The sequence below is a fragment of the Embiotoca jacksoni genome, unplaced genomic scaffold (assembly GCF_022577435.1).
Source record: "Embiotoca jacksoni isolate LCO1_2020_lvr unplaced genomic scaffold, fEmbJac1.0.p SCAF_5, whole genome shotgun sequence".
Lineage (NCBI taxonomy): Eukaryota > Metazoa > Chordata > Actinopteri > Embiotocidae > Embiotoca > Embiotoca jacksoni.
Window position 1 is genome coordinate 9968704 of NW_027185403.1, and position 16755 is coordinate 9985458.

The 16755-nt window shown below is 40.4% G+C and overlaps 2 protein-coding genes across 22 annotated transcripts in view; both read right to left on the reverse strand.

The window, feature by feature from the left end:
- Window positions 1-16755, reverse strand: part of LOC138211660 (protocadherin gamma-C5-like) — a 284193-nt gene that overhangs the window by 169673 nt on the left and 97765 nt on the right. Inside the window, exon 1 of one of the 21 annotated variants that reach the window (XM_069171675.1) lies at window positions 11504-13934. The exons of 19 other annotated variants lie outside the window; for them this stretch is intronic. In XM_069171675.1, the coding sequence (XP_069027776.1) occupies window positions 11504-13885 (2382 nt within the window). In that variant the 5' untranslated portion in view covers window positions 13886-13934. Of the gene's footprint in view, window positions 1-11503; window positions 13935-16755 lie in introns of those variants that run through there. One more of the 21 variants, XM_069171688.1, reaches the window with a different exon arrangement.
- LOC138211529 (protocadherin gamma-A10-like) lies at window positions 607-3163 on the reverse strand. Its single transcript, XM_069171486.1, has one exon. The coding sequence runs from the start codon at window positions 3025-3027 to the stop codon at window positions 607-609; it is 2421 nt and encodes an 806-aa protein (XP_069027587.1). The 5' UTR covers window positions 3028-3163.

Here is a 16755-nt window from a genome sequence, read left to right on the forward strand (position 1 = left end):
ACAGCGTCCCTTAGAGTCTAAAAGGATCAACTGAGGCTTCAAACACAGCAATAACACTCTAAAGCACACAAGCTGAACATATCTGTATCTCCTGTGGAAGTCAAAGTGGGTATGCACTTCATTATATTTATGAATTTTAACATGTTTCACGTCTGCATTTGCATGATAATTAGTTTAGTTTAAAAGTAGAAAGTAAAACACCATCTACTGGAAACAAAAACGGAAATTTTATCCTCGAACAATTGACCAACAGTGCACTGACCCCACAGGAAAAAAATATACTGCTAAACTGACTAAAGAAATGAATACAATTGCTATATTAAAAAAAAAAAAAAAAAAAAAACCGACATGTCTAAATGCCTAAACGGTATTGAATGACATCATAAAATGATTCAGTCGTTTACAAGTTCTTATAAGACTTTTTCTAAAACACTCACTAATTGCTCATGAGCATATGTTCGAATGTGATATTGGTATTGACGGTAACAGCAGCAGCATCTCTTAAATGTTGCAAACTGAGACGCTGTCCATGGTACTGAAAACTATGCTGTACCAAGCAGCTTATTTACCAATGCAACAGAATGAGAACATATGAGACAACATCATTTAACTGACCTCTAGAGGAGAGTCTGGTTCATCCAGGATGTTCTTCTCACTCTGTATCCGCTGCATCGTCGCTGTAGAACTGGGGTCCATTATCAGCACGTTCTGACTACCGGCTCTGCCGAACTTACAGTCACTCTTTCTGGAGTCTGTCGTCCTGCACACCTCGTAATTGTACACGTGTTGGAGAGTCCCTGTCCCCAAAGTGTCCGAGTAACGTGGTGGATAATATGGAATCACAGGGAGGTTGGAGTGATACATGATGCGAGATTGTCTCCATCTGTAGATCTTCACTGATATAATAACCACTAAACACGTGATGAAGAGGAAGGAAACTACAGCCAGAGCCAGCACTAAATAAAAAGTCAGGTTGTCATTGTACTCCTTGTCGTGTGTAAAGTCAGTGAACTCCGACAGCACTTCAGGGAAGCTGTCCGCCACCGCCACGTTAACAATGACTGTAGCTGAACGAGAGGGCTGCCCGTTGTCCTCCACGATAACGGTCAGTCTTTGTTTCACAGCATCTTTATCATTGACTTGGCGGATAGTTCTGATTTCTCCATTCTGTAAGCCCACTTCAAACAGCGCCCTGTCTGTGGCTTTCTGCAGTTTATAGGAGAGCCAGGCATTCTGTCCAGAGTCCACATCAACAGCCACCACTTTAGTCACCAGATAGCCCACATCTGCTGAACGAGGCACCATTTCAGCCACCACAGAGCCAGCAGTCTGGACCGGATACAGAACCTGAGGGGGGTTGTCGTTCTGGTCCTGGACACGTACAATAACTGATGTATTACTACTTTGTGGTGGTGAGCCTCCATCCTGCGCTTTTACTCGTATTTTGTACTCTTTGACTTGTTCATAGTCAAGTGAACGCAAAGACTGAATGACTCCACTCTCCGTATTAATGGAGAAAAATGTAGAGACGGGATTTCCATTAACCTCACCATCAATAAGAAAATAAGAGATACGTGCATTCTGACCCTGATCTGGATCAGTTGCGTGGATCTGTAAGAGAGCGACACCTGGAGAATTGTTTTCCATTACCTGAGTGCTGTAAACACATTGAGTAAAAGCTGGAGCGTTGTCATTGATATCAGTAACGTCTAAACCCACAGCCATTTTACTCGATAAGGCAGGGAGTCCCTCATCAGTGGCAGTCAGAGTGATGTTGTACTTGGAACGCTTTTCTCTGTCCAGGTTTTGGTCTGTGACCAGTGTATAATAGTTTCTGAGAGAAGATTTGATTTTGAACGGGAGGTGTTCATCTATAGTTAAATGCACTTGTCCGTTTTTGCCGGAATCTTTATCTTGGACACTAATCAGAGCCACAACTGTGCCAGGAGGAGAATCTTCTGAGATCTTGCCGGAATATGAGGCCATTGTGATGACTGGACTGTTGTCATTCACATCCGCTATCTCGATAAATAATTTGCTGGCTCCCACTACACCCCATGGATCTTTGGCTTGAAGGTTTATTTCGTAATTTGGAGAAACCTCATAATCAATGTTACCGGTGAGTTTAATCTCTCCCGTGTAAGAATTTATTTCGAAAGGAAAGGAGGAAGCCTCCTCGAGGTGCGTGAACGAATATGTAACGTTACCATTGTAGCCTTGGTCCGCGTCTACCGCACTGACTCGAGCAATAATTGTGCCCCGCAAACCATTCTCCATGACAGATGTTTTGTACAAGGACTGTGTAAAAACGGGTGCGTTGTCGTTTGCGTCCAGAACAGATACATGTATCCTTACTGTCCCTGATCTCTGCGGCTCCCCACCATCAACCGCCGTTAATATGAGCGTGTGCTCGCTTTGCTTCTCGCGGTCCAAACCGCTCCGAAGCATCATCTCGGCGTATTTACTCCCGTCTCCTCGAGTATGTTGTTTGAGAACAAAATGTTCGTTCGCTTTTAAAGAGTAACTCTGCAGTGAGTTGATCCCTACGTCAGGATCAGCTGCGCTATCAAGCAAAAATACAGTCCCCGTGGGCGTCGACTCACTAATTTCCAAATTAATTTCCTTTTTGGGAAAAGCAGGAGCATGATCATTCACATCTTGTATTTCGATGGTAATTGAAAACAATTCGAGTGGATCTTCAAGGACAATTTCTAAACTAAAACTACACGGAGATTTCTTAGCGCACAATTTTTCTCTGTCGATTCTTTCATTGACAACAATGTGCCCTTTGTTCTGGTTCAGCTCGACATATTGGTTGTCATCACTTTCGACCAGTCGAGCCCGACCAGAAACCAACCTTCTCACATCCAAGCCCAGGTCTTTTGCAATGTCTCCGACAAAAAGTCCTTTCCTCATCTCCTCCGGTATAGAATAACGAATTTGTCCGCTGACCGCAGCAACAACGCAGTAAAGCAAAATGGAGACTTTCCAATCCAAAGGGGTGCCTTTGCTCCTCAGATTATCCATTTCTGTCCAAGAATATCAGATCCAAAACGACACACTTATCCGTAAATGGGGCAAAGCGTCGATCTCGCCCCCCAATATATAGCCTACAATTTACTTATTTTGTACAGTCTAAAATAGAGCCAGTGGATATATGCACACAGCCGTCGCCTTTTCCCTTTAAAGACGGGTGGTGACTTTGTTTCTGTGACAACCCCAACGTTACACAAGTAGTTTGCTTAGACAACAGCACTACCAACAGTAACCGAGTAAAACAACATCACCAATGTGTGCACCAACGCATCACTGTAGGTCTAGTGTATCCAACATTTCTGTATCCATTACTGTTGCAGAATTTCAACTCTAAAATCCAGTGATTTTCTCAGTGAAAAGAGAAGGGCCAAAATATGACAGCATAAATTGCCACTATTTTTAGAAAAAAATTATGTATCATCGTTAATTTAGTGTATCTTATTATAAAGTGTCACCTCTATGTAAACAGACAAAAATACAAAGGTAAGCCATGTATTGTGCAGGGAAGTGGCTGACAGCAACCACAACTTCCTCTGAACAGCAACCCCAACAGTCTGTGTGAGTGAACTGATTGATTCAATAAACGACATGCTCGGAAAAAATTGTGGACATGCGCACAAACATATAGTAAAATAATACAGTTGCAGAGAGGCAGACAGATACATAAATAAACAGTGCTACATAGATAGAGATATACAGAGAGATAGACAGATAGATAATCGCCTCTCTCCTGATCTAAGCTAACTGATAAATCCAGTGACCTACTTTTGAGCAGTGGAATCAACATCAAAACTACTGCAACACCCATCCACAGGCATGAACTGATGCTGACAAATTTCCCAGCAGTACATTCCATCTCCATGCAGCTAAATCTGCACAGGTAGGATGTATTTTTAATGGGTCACGATAGTGCCATACACCGTCCCCCTGCTCACATATGCTGCCGCAGAGCATAATATTCTGCACATCATGATTGTGCATTATTCAGGTGATGAGTGCACAGCAGCAGCCAGGACTATTAATATTCATGTAGTCAAAAAGCCTCAAGAAGAACCACGTAGCACACACAAACAACAGCAATGTAGCTGCCTGCATTACAAGACTGTTCACAAAAATTAAAACCTTAATGAATATGACTTTCAGATGTGTCTTATAAACACTCCTCATGTACTTAGCTGTACGCAATACAGTTGATATATGGTGAAAAAAGATAACGAGAAAGAGGGAGAGTAGAGAAAAGAGATGTTTTCATAGTTATTGTGGAAGTGGAGTATGGTGTCCATAAGGCTGTCATCCTGACATAACAGAGTGATAAATGGGAGTGTTCTGTGAGATATACAGAGAAAGGAAAATAAAAATGTTCTTACCTAGCAGATCAAAATGGACGTTTCATCAAGGAAGTGCACCCAGGAAAGAAACAAGAAAAGAGACAACAGTTAGTATGTATCCTGAAGAAAAAAACAAAAACAGATCTTGTGACATTCTTTTATATTCATTGTCATGATATTTATATTGACAGTGAAATAATCAATCATAATTGAGGTTGTGACATGTCAAACACTTAGACGGTGTTTAACTGTGTAAAGTCAACAAACTCTTGCATACATGTAATAAATAGTCTCAATCCAAGATGTCCAAGTTGCATAAAGTTGTTTATTTCTTGATTTAAGAGTACTTTGCTGGTTTTGGTAATTAAAATAAAGCTTGTCAATCAAGTGCTCTGACTACCTTGAACTTAGTTGGCAGCAAGCATGTTTTTGGATTACTGCCATCAACATGATCGACTTTGCTTACAACATGGCATTACATTTAGTCCGACCAGGATCTGAAATTGATGTCTACACAATTACTAACTGAGAAATATTGCCTCTGTCTTACAACTCAATACACACAATGCAAAGATGTGCAGCTTTAACGTGTTCCAAAAAATGTCCCACTCTTAGATAGATATCCAAAATGTGTCAGTGGTTCCTAACATTTCATTCCATACTGTGCAGAGGGTGTTTCTATAAAACACCCACCATTTTCAGAAACACTGACACGTGGTGCTTGTCAAAAATATATAACAATACTATTAAACTGCCATCCTTTTCTATCATTCTTCAGTATTGTCAACCACACTGTTAAATGAGTGTTCTTGTGACCTAGATAAACAAAAACTAAGCACTGCTTTTTCCTCCCCTCCTGCCATGGCTGAAATTAGGAGCACAAATGGTCCTGCAGCTATAACAGAAACAGAAACGCATGAATTCACAAGGCGATTCTTTTCACGACAAAACCTTTCTGCTTCACCGCTGCGACAAGTCAGTGAACTGCAGGAAAACACACACATACACACTTTGTGACACAGAAAAACAGATGCACCCTCACCAGTTTAACTGTTGTATAAGACTCTAACCACTGACCTGAGTGCAGCTCAGAACTCTTTTTTGCTTTTTAACATTCATACCTTAAAACATATTATATTTTCTGTTGTTAAAGTAACTTCAAAATTGCTTTTCTTTTGTACTCCTGTTGTCTCTTGTTTTTACTGTGGTATGTTCCATGTTGTATATCTGAAACTTAATGCTAATGTGACCTTAGTCTAACACATTTGACATAAATAACGAATAATAGCAATACCTCCATGGTGTCGACAGTTTCGAAATGTATATTACACTGTAAAATAACATGAATGCACAAGCAATGCATTGTCACAAGACAATTACCTGTCACTCAAAAGTAATGTCTAATTAATTGTTAAATTGTAGTTTTTATTTCATAATTATCTGTACATATTTATTTAGTATGATAGTGATTTACATGCGATAGGGAGCTATATTTGTGCTGCACAAGACATGCTGATAAACATTAGATATAAACAGCTTATTGAAAATAGTGTGGATATAATGTGCAATCTGCCTATCCAAAGTGCTCTTGTCTTTTAAGTTATTATATTTAAGATGCTGTCAAACAAAAACCTGAAAGAAACACTCACGAAAAGTGTATTGCATCCCAACTTCTGTAAGAAGCACAATTAAAGTGAATAATGCAAATCTGGTAGACAGTTGCAAAGGAGAATAAAGTTGCAAAACTTTTAAAGACTGTCCGCAATAAACATATTGAAAAAATATTTCAGAAAATTGACCTGATGATTCATCAGGCCTTCATGTCTTCATTAATAACGTTTGACTGAAAATTAAACCTTTTCAATAAATTGAATGCTGACAGTGAAGCTGGTCTATACATTCTCTTCTATGAAGCACATATGAAAGAGATAATTGCCTTGAAACAAAAGCCAACAAACAAACAAATAACAACAAGCTGCCTGTAATTTCAAGCTTTCAACAATGTGTTGGTGTGTAAGCTGACACACATCGTAGGAGATTTTTTTGTATTTAATTATTTGTTATTATGATCACCATAACGGCAACCAAGAAAAACAGGAACAAGTTTTTCTTTTTGTCCTTCACTCATGTTCTTTAGAAATTATATATATATATAAAGTAATTAGTCACTGGAAAAAGGAAACAGAATTTATTACACAGGTTTATTTTTCATTAAATGCATATGGTTACACATTCTTCTATTCATTGCATGTAGTTCAAAGCTTTTATTGTGTCCCAGCCACAGGAAATCTTGTTATTTTCTGAAAAACATTAATGTAACATTACCAAAACCTGTCTGTGGTGCATTCCAAGTCAAAAATTTACTATATATATATTTTTTTTTTAACATAACATAAACAGAGGCTACAACAAATATACCATAAACAAAGCAAAAGAGTAACAGCTACATCAACTCAACACAATTCTCAGAAGATAAAATTATGAACATAGAAATCAGAAATGTTGACCATGCAGTTTTAATTAGAGACAAATCAGCTCATGTATTTGAATGATTATATCCTCTTTTAAAGTAACAGTCAAATGTTTACGTAAAATGTTTAAGGGGAAAGAGAAACTCCTAGCTTGTTTTTATATCATTAACATTTCTGTTTTGGTTAGCATGAAGATATTGAGGGGAAATGAGGAGTGAGGTTGGCTGGCATAAAATGTCATTTTTGTAATGCAACAAATTTTGGGAGATCATTAACTAGTGACAGACTAGATCAATGAAAAGAGAGAGGAAGTTACCATAAACAACTTCCCACTGAAAATAATTTCAGCCTTTGATAAAAACTGTCATCAAGCATACAAAATATGTGTTGATAAAATAATTACTTTATTTTTGCTTCTGTGATAATATTTTTGGAAAATATGCCAGAGGTGTAGGTCTATCTACAAGGTTAAGATTGTGTTCAAGGTCAGGTCGTGCAGGAATGAACTTGAGGTCATATATGCCTACAAAACTACAATAACAAGATGCATTGATAAAATATCCATGCACAAATACTTTTGTAGAAAAGAAAACACACTTCAAACATAGACAATCACTTCATGTATATTTCTAATAATTGTATAGAACCATAAAATAAATGCAATTATACGGTATTTGATAGTCAGAAGGTCATAATTAAATTCACAGCACAAGGGTTATGTTACACCATAAGCTATGGCCGACTATTATTTGACCACGTAACACGGATGCGGTGCCCCTGCCCTCACTTTCAGGCTACCTCTGTCTGCACTGATGCGCCTGAGTGTGTTCTTCTGATAGGCTGCACTTCTTTTCTTAAGTGTGTCAGTGTCTGTATTTGATCCGAAGCGGAAATCGCCTCTCCACGACCCAGTGGTCAAGAAAGGGTCATACCGATCATCTTTCAGCAAGGTCCCGCAACGGCTGAAATCTGTAAAACTGGGGGTGCAGTAGGTCGTGGGGAAAACGGGGAGACTAGCTGCGGTTGACCGGTAAACGTAACCACGCCGGCAAAGTTGAAAATAAAACACTCCGCTGATTAAAAGGATGAAAAGAGAAGAAACGGCAAACAGAGCGATGATCAAATACAGCGTTAAGTTATCGCTGTCCTGCGATTCATCTGCGAACTCAAAAAGTTCGCTTAAAACAGGTAGCCCGTCACCAAGCATTATGCTGATCGTCGCAGTGGCGGAGAGAGAATCGGGCCCGTTATCTGTCACTAAAACTACCAGAGTTTGTTTCGGTTCATCTTCTTCCATAAATGTTCGCACCGTTCTGACTTCTCCTGTGTGCAGATCTACCATGAACAGGTTAGGCTGCGTGGCTCTGATTATTCTGTAGGAAAGCCAGGCGTTATGACCAGAGTCAGCGTCCACTGCTACCACCTTAGTAACCAAGTAACCTCTCGGCGCCTTAATTGGCACCATATCTTCAGCGATGAACCCGGTTGTCTGAACAGGATACAGAACAACAGGTGGATTGTCATTTAGGTCCTTGATAAAAACATTCACAGTGCAGGTGGTGGAAAGTGGAGGCCCGCCTCCGTCTCGAGCTATCACCTTAATTTGGAAGTAAGCTGACTGTTCGTAATCAAAACGCCGTGATGTGAAAAGCTCCCCTGTATCTGAGTTGATGGTAAGGAAAGATGACGCTTCTGAGTTTGTGTCCTTTGATATCTGGTATAGTATTTTAGCATGAGATCCATCGTCACCGTCCTCTGCTTGGACTTTCATTACAAACGTGCCAACTAGTTGGTTTTCCAAAATGTTGGCATTGTACTCGCTCTGCATAAAAGTCGGGGGGTTATCATTTACATCAATAATCAGTATTGCTATAACTTTGACACTAGAGAGTGAAGGCGAGCCCGCATCTGTGGCCGTGACTGTGATGTTATACTCTGGTTGGAGTTCTCTGTCTAGGATTCCGTCAGTCACTAACATGTAATAGTTTTTTACCTCTGACGCTAATTTAAATGGAACATTGTCTGAGATTGCGCACGTGACGCGCCCACTGCTTCCAGTGTCCGGGTCATAAATATGAATCAGAGCAACCATAGTCCCTGGTTTAGAGTCCTCGGCCACGTTAGCAGAGGCTGATTTTATTTCGATCACAGGCCTATTGTCGTTCACGTCGATGACATCAATAATAAGTTTACAGTGAGAGGCCTGGCCGCCACCATCTTTAGCCTGAACATCCAGCTCATGCGAGCTGGCCTCTTCATAGTCAATAAGACCTGCCACCCAAACTTCTCCACTGAGAGGGTTAATTTCAATAACTCCTCCCATCTTGTCTGACAGGTGACTGAAGGAGTAGGTTATGTCCCCATAGACACCCTCGTCTAAGTCCGTGGCATTGAGCTTTGCTATGACAGTCCCTACGGCCCCGTTCTCCGGCACAGATGCTTTGTAAATTCGTTGGCTGAAAACTGGGACATTATCATTGGCGTCCAAAACACGGATAAGGATAGAAGCAGTTCCTGATCTGACTGGATTTCCGCCGTCAATTCCATTGATTTTCAGTACATGCTCAGCTTGTGCCTCCCGGTCCAAAGCCTTTTTCAGAACCAGCTCTGGATAAGCATTGCCGTTTATTTGGGTACTCATTTCCAGTGTAAAATGATCATTGGGGCTCAGTTTATATTCACAGACAGAGTTGGTGCCCAAATCGGGGTCATGCGCGCTCTCTAAGGGAAAGCGCCTCCCCAGAACTGTGGATTCCACTAAATCTAGTTGTATTTCCTGTGCAGCGAACAACGGGCTGTTGTCATTTATATCTGCAATATCCAGAACTATGCTGAATGCTTGAAGGGGATCTTCAAGTAAAAGCTGATACTGCAGGATGCAGGCAGTCGCTTGCGCGCAGAGCTCCTCTCGGTCTATCCGTTGGCTGATGAAAAGATTGCCGGACGCAGTGTCCAGTTCACATAGCTGGCTTGTTCCTTCTGCAACAACACGGGCTCGACGAGCATCAAGCTCCGTCACCTTCAGCCTCAGATCCCGGGCAACATTCCCGATAACCGAGCTCCTCTTCATCTCCTCTGGAAGAACATAACGGACTTCGCCAAACGAAACACCAAAAACGAGGCTAAATAATAAAAAATGCAGCGACCATTTTAAGTTTATTCGATGATCCATTGTTAAACATGCTTTCAGACAGAGATCACCTATCGCCATCATAGCTAAATCCTTAACAAATACATCCAAAATCGAACTGAAAATGCTGCTGTAATCCAACGGTTCCCTGCTTCTCTGCTGAGTTAATCATGCTCTATTAGGAAAGCTGTCAGCTCGAATTCCTCTCTCTCTATCCCCATTTCACCATTGCTTTCTCTCTCTGACTCTCTCACTCTCACTCACACAGGCGCACACAGGCGCAAACAGGCGCAAACAGGCGCGCACAGGCGCGCGCGCGCGCGCACACACACACACACACACACACACACACACACACACACACACACACACACACACACACACACAAGCACACACAGTTTCTCCCTCGCTCCCTCACACACCGACGCAAACACAACTGCGCATGCATACAGCCCTCGGCTCTAACCCAATACTCTGGTTCCACTGACACAGATAGAGTGAGACACGAGCATCCATGAGTCAGACATTGTAAAAGAGCGTCACCAAGAGATTGAGAGAATAATTGCAGCGGTTTTCAGCATTATTTTGAGGAGGTTATCAAAATAAGGCCACGCAAATTCAGCTTCTGGGAACTCAACGTTATACGATATGAATATTGTCATCAAGTATGAAGCAACTGGGATGGACACAGTGAAGGAAAGACCTAAACAGTGTCATGTAAATCTTCCTGGAACTGGGGTGGGCTTGCAACACCACACTCACTCTATTATAAAAGCGGTAAGTTGAAAAACTACCTCCTTTGTCACTGAAGAGGATGAACTATGACTCCAGTTCCTTTCTGGATTTGTTTCCTGCACCAGAGTTACGTCTACAAAAATATCACTGGGGCATAATTATCCAAGACTCAGACACATTCTGATTCAAGAAGCTGTGGTGGGGGTCAGATAGCTAACATTACTTGATTATATTAATTCATATATATATATATATATGTGTGTGTGTGTGTGTGTGTGTGTGTGTGTGTGTGTGTGTGTGTGTGTGTGTGTGTTTAGCTATATTTTTTAACCTATTATAGGTTCTTACACAAGCTTCTAAACACAATCAGTATTATCTTATTTTTTAATTGTCTAAACGTAAAAATAAGATTAAAAAAAAAAAAAAACGGTCCATGCAGGTTAGGATGAGTCTCATGTCAAGGGACGGAAAACGACTTACATTCAATTGAACAGCAAATTATATTACTTGAAAACTAAATCAAAGACAGCAACAATAAAGGGAAAAATTAAGAATAAAATGGCATTCAAATATATGTAATAACTCAAACTCACAAAAAAGTGGCAACAGAAGTAATGACAGATCAAGTGACCGAGAAGTGTTCAGCACCAAGGACAGAGACACCAGCCATAACGTTCAGATATTCTTGTGGTTATAATTAGACATAATAGCAAAGTGCACTTGCGTGTGCGTGTGTATTTAAAAAACAAAATGTTGAATACGTTTTACACATCTGGGACAGCTTATATGAAGCATGTTCCTACCTCAGGAGAAGCATCGCAATCTCCAAATACATCGGCAAAGTCTGATGGACTTTTCCTCAGAGTCTGGTCAGCAGGCAGCGTGTTTTCATTGTAAGACGTCACAAACTTAAAGTCACTGGTTCTAGAACCTGTTGTCAGGTAGGCGTCATAGTTGTAAGCGCTGCGTAAAGTTCCTGTGCCGTCAACATCTGCGTAATTAGGAGGGAGATAAGCGCTGGGGATGGCTACTGCTCCGTCAAACAACAGTCTGGGCTTTCTCCTGCGACAAAACCTCACACCGAGAATGATGATGATGAAGGTCAGAAAAAAGGTGGACACAGATACCAGCGCGATGATCAGGTAAGAGGTCAATTTGGAATTCTTCTCATCATAAGAAATATCTTTCAGTTCTGGCACCTCAGCCAAATTATCAGAAATAAGTAAATATATGGAACAGGTGGCAGACAGAGAGGGCTGTCCGTTATCTTTCACTGACACAATAAGGTTCTGTTTCATGCTGTCAGATTCAGAAATGTCCCGCTGGATCCTGATCTCTCCGCCGTGGACACCAATAGTGAAAAGTCCCGGATCAGTGGATTTGACTATATGATAGGACAGCCAGGCGTTCTGTCCGGAGTCCGCGTCCACCGCTATCACTTTGGACACCAGAGAGCCTCCGTGTGCAGATTTGGGGATCAGCTCGGTCATGAAGGAGTTGCCCTCCGGGGCGGGGTACAGTATCTGAGGAGAGTTGTCGTTCACATCCGATATGAACACACTGACAGTCACGTTGCTGCTGAGCGGAGGAGAACCGTTGTCTCTGGCCATCACGTGGACTTTAAAACTCCTGAACTGTTCATAATCAAACGACCTCACAGCGTGGATCACCCCCGTGTCTCCGTTAACAGACAGATAGGAGGACACCGGGGCACCGTTCACCTCACCAGGTAACAGAGAATAAATCACTGTACCGTTTTGTCTCCAGTCGGGGTCTCGAGCAGTAACGGAACATAAAGTGGAGCCAGGTTTGTTATTTTCAGTCACATATGTGCTGTACGACTGTTCCTCAAACACAGGTGGGTTGTCGTTGATGTCAGCTACAGATAACTGAACAGTTTTAGAGGAGGACAGAGGTGGAGAGCCTTCGTCAGTGGCAGTGATTGTAATGTTGTAATCAGACACTAGTTCACGGTCCACTTGTCCTGTGGTCACCAGAGAATAATAGTTTTTAATAGACGGGACCAACTTAAAAGGGACACCCTGCTGAATGGAGCAGCGGACCTGTCGGTTATTCTCAGAGTCTCTGTCCTGCACGTTAATGATGCCCACCTCTGTACCAGGTGATATGTTTTCTGGTATAGGATTGGTCAGTGATTTCAGATTTACAACAGGAGCGTTATCATTGACATCAGTAACAGAAATCATTACCTTGGCGTAAGATGACAGCCCCAACCCATCTTTAGCTTTAACACGTATTTCAAATGATGTGGTTGTTTCATAATCGACAGAGCCAATTACTCGTATGTCACCTGCTTTACGATCAATACTAAATATCTTCTTCACCTCTTCACTAACATGTCCAAAGTCATAAGTCACCTCTCCATTGACTCCCTCATCTGCATCAGTTGCGCTCACTGTAACCACTACGGTGTCTAAAGGAGAGTTTTCAGGCAGACTGGCTTTATAAACGGCCTGACTGAACACTGGGGCGTTATCATTAGCATCCAGCACAGTGACGTGTATGACTACTGTACCTGATCTCTGAGGGGAGCCACCATCTAGAGCTGTAAGGAGCAAATTTATTTCTTGTTGTTTTTCACGATCAAGCTCTTTATCAAGAACAAGCTCTATTGTGTTTCCAGTAACAGCCAAAATGAAATGATCGTTCTTTTTAAGGCTGTACTGCTGAACTGAATTTTGTCCTACATCCTCATCGTGCGCCTCCTCGATCACATAACGAGCTCCCCTCACTGCCGACTCTCGAATTTCTAAATTGATCAATTCTTCGTTAAATTGCGGCGAGTTGTCGTTAATATCTTGGATGTGAAGGCTAATGCGATGGAGCTCGAGAGGATTCTCCAATACGAGCTCGTGTTTCAAGACGCACGAAGCCTTTTCGCCACAAAGCCCCTCTCGGTCAATCCTGTCGGCCACAACCAGTTCTCCGTTGTTCAGGTTTATGTCACAGTAACGTTTATCAGTCCCGTCGGTGTCGATGCGGGCTCTTCTGCTGGACAGCGCGCCCGTCACCAGCCCGAGATCCTTGGCAATATTTCCAATAACTGATCCTCGTTTCATCTCCTCTGGGAAAGAATAGCTCATGTCTCCATATGCGACATAGAACCAAGAAACAAAGAAATAAATCCAGCACGTTTGGAACAATATTATTTTCGGCTCCATCATTAACGACAAGTTAAAAACAGGTTGAAGAATGAAGAAAAAACAACACGAACAGCAACTCCAATTCCAGGGTGGGTGTCCGTGTCTATACGCAATAGAACTAAAATTTGTGTCCACACGAAAGGACGGAGCAATTCAAACATCTTAAGGCTGGTGTAGAGCGCCACCGTGAGTTAGGTTAACAAAACCACTGACACGTAATAATTACACGAAACATACAAACAATGTGTTCGTAAAAGTTCGTTTTGTTTATATATATAAAACTGAGACTACTTTCTACGTCTTTAAATCCCCCGTTTAAACTTGTTGGTGGTGTTTCCAACTCAATCATTCGTTTATGTCAAGTCAATCAATGTTATTGTAAAATCCAGTCCTCCAAATTGCACTGAGTTTTCAAAGAAACAAAAAAAAAAAGGAATGTATATATATTCAGTTTGACAGCCCATTTGCTCTGTTTAATTTTATATCTTGTACAAAAATCACTTTCAGAGACATGCTGCATATTTTCATGCAAATGCTTCAAACATGAGCTCAAAAGCTTGACATGAAGGAGATTTGTGAGCACGACTCATACTCGACTGAGGGTCTGCAGCAAACAAACTGTTAATTAAATGCAGAGTTTGAATATTTGTTTTGATGCAGGAGCAGAGTGATAAAATGTCCTTTATAAGAAAGAAAAAAAAAAACTTCATGCAGACAAATTCTCTGTTGGATTTCTCTTTTTGTTCAAGAAAAAAAATGCCACAACCCTCAATGCCCACTTGTATTTCTGAAGACAGACTTCTATAACACTGTAGATCTACAAATACAATGTTGATTTAAAGTGGTTACCAGACCTTACTATGCCATATCCAGTTGAAGCAGACATTGCAAAGAAGTAGAACACTTCCCGAGATAGCGGATACAGCTTTTCAGTGAATATCAACAAGACAACAGCAGCTGCATTAAATCCAGCCCTTACTATGATGAAGATAATAACACAACCAGATAAAGCAGCAGACCCTAGACACAATTAATGAAGACTAATCACTGAAAAGAAACTCAATATACAGAACAAAATCATCAGAATTGCTGATACCAGAATCATCACACTTGCAAAACGATGTGGCTTACCTGGCAGGGAAAACACCTCATTCTGTCACCATGATAGAGGAACTCTACCCCTGTGTAACTCAGACAGCACTTTGGTGACTTCTATTCTGTTAAGTGACACCTTGAGAAAAAGGTGTTATTGGTCTACAGCACCAGAGAAAATAAGGATCTTCACAGTGAAGTAAAGTCACATGAAAAGAAGCTCAATTAAACAGATGTTAAAATAAATTACAATGGACTGAATTCAAACATAATTGCCTAAAGTAAGGACCATTTACCTAAAGATCCAGCACTGGACAATATGCATCAGTCATTCAGTGTATATAAATTAGTCTCCTTGATATCATTTACACAAATTCCCAAGACTTAAGCATAAGACAAATATGTACATTAACCTTGTTCATGTGGCAGACAATTCTATCCAAAGATACATACAAAGGACAAATAATCTAGGCCACTAGATCAAGAAGGTACAAAGAATAAGTGTCACAAAGTTCAGTTTGAAATTTCACCCGACAAGTGGCACAAGGTTGCAGATGTATGAAGTGAAGACATAAATGCACAAGAAGTGAGATGTTTTTAGTTGCTTTGTGTGTGTGTGTGTGTGTTTAAGAGGAGAAAGCCATAAAAAGAGATGACTGCGACAAACATTTAGCACAACAGTGTCATACTGAAAATGATATGATAGCAAGTATTAACATTCTGAACACGTATCGGAGAGAACAACATAGAATGTAGTTGGCACAGGTAGAATCTGTCAAACTTAATCACTGAAACTCAGTGACATGGCACCATTTACGCTCCAGCTGATCAGCAGTGCAAAAGTTACTTTTATTGAAACTTCAGTAATAATTTCACTACAGCACTGCATGCATTTTTTTTTCAGATGTTATGAGATATTGTATTACACTAGTGCAAAAGTTAATAAAAGCTTTTGATAAGATTAGAGGAATAAACATACAAGAAATGAATGTGACTGTCAAAACTTCAACTGAATAATAAACTGACTTTATGCTCACCAAATACCCATAACGTCGTAAAATATAATTCCCAACTAGGTGCACAATATCCATGATATTAATCTAACTTGCTTCATGGAGCATTTGAAAATGTAACTCAACAGGAATTTATCTAATAAAACTAAAGTCATACCCTGACAATATAGAAATAAAAGTGACTATGCTGAAAATAAACGGATTATCGAAACAAACAAAAAAAGCTTCTTAAGGATGCTAATTGAAATTAAAGAACCTTTTGCATTAGTTCATTTAAAAACTAACAGACGCAAAAGGACAATTATACACAGCGTAAGTTGAAAGCAATATCTTGAGTTTAGAAATTAAATATGAACTTTATTCAAATGTTTGAAAGTAGATGTGCATGGGATTGTTTTTCTAAAACTTTTGATAAAATTATTGCATGTGAATTCAAGCCTCTAAAAAGCCACCCATATCTCCAAACGCACCAACAAAGTCTGTTGGACTTTTTCTGAGAATCTGGTCAGTATGTTGTCATTGTGAGGTGATACATACATAAAGATACCGCCATCATATTTACTTGCATGATTGTAACTCTTAGAAAAGTACTGATAAATTATGTGACATGACTTTTGTCAGTACAATTTCAAAAGCTACAATAATTCAAAGTCTTTTGGAAAATTGTAATAATGACTGTATATGATGGTTCAAACAAATACTGTCAAGGAAACGTAGTGGGATTTGTGAAATCAAAACTAAATCATGTCAGAGGACTGTCTGTTTAAAGTTATTTTTATGTTTGAA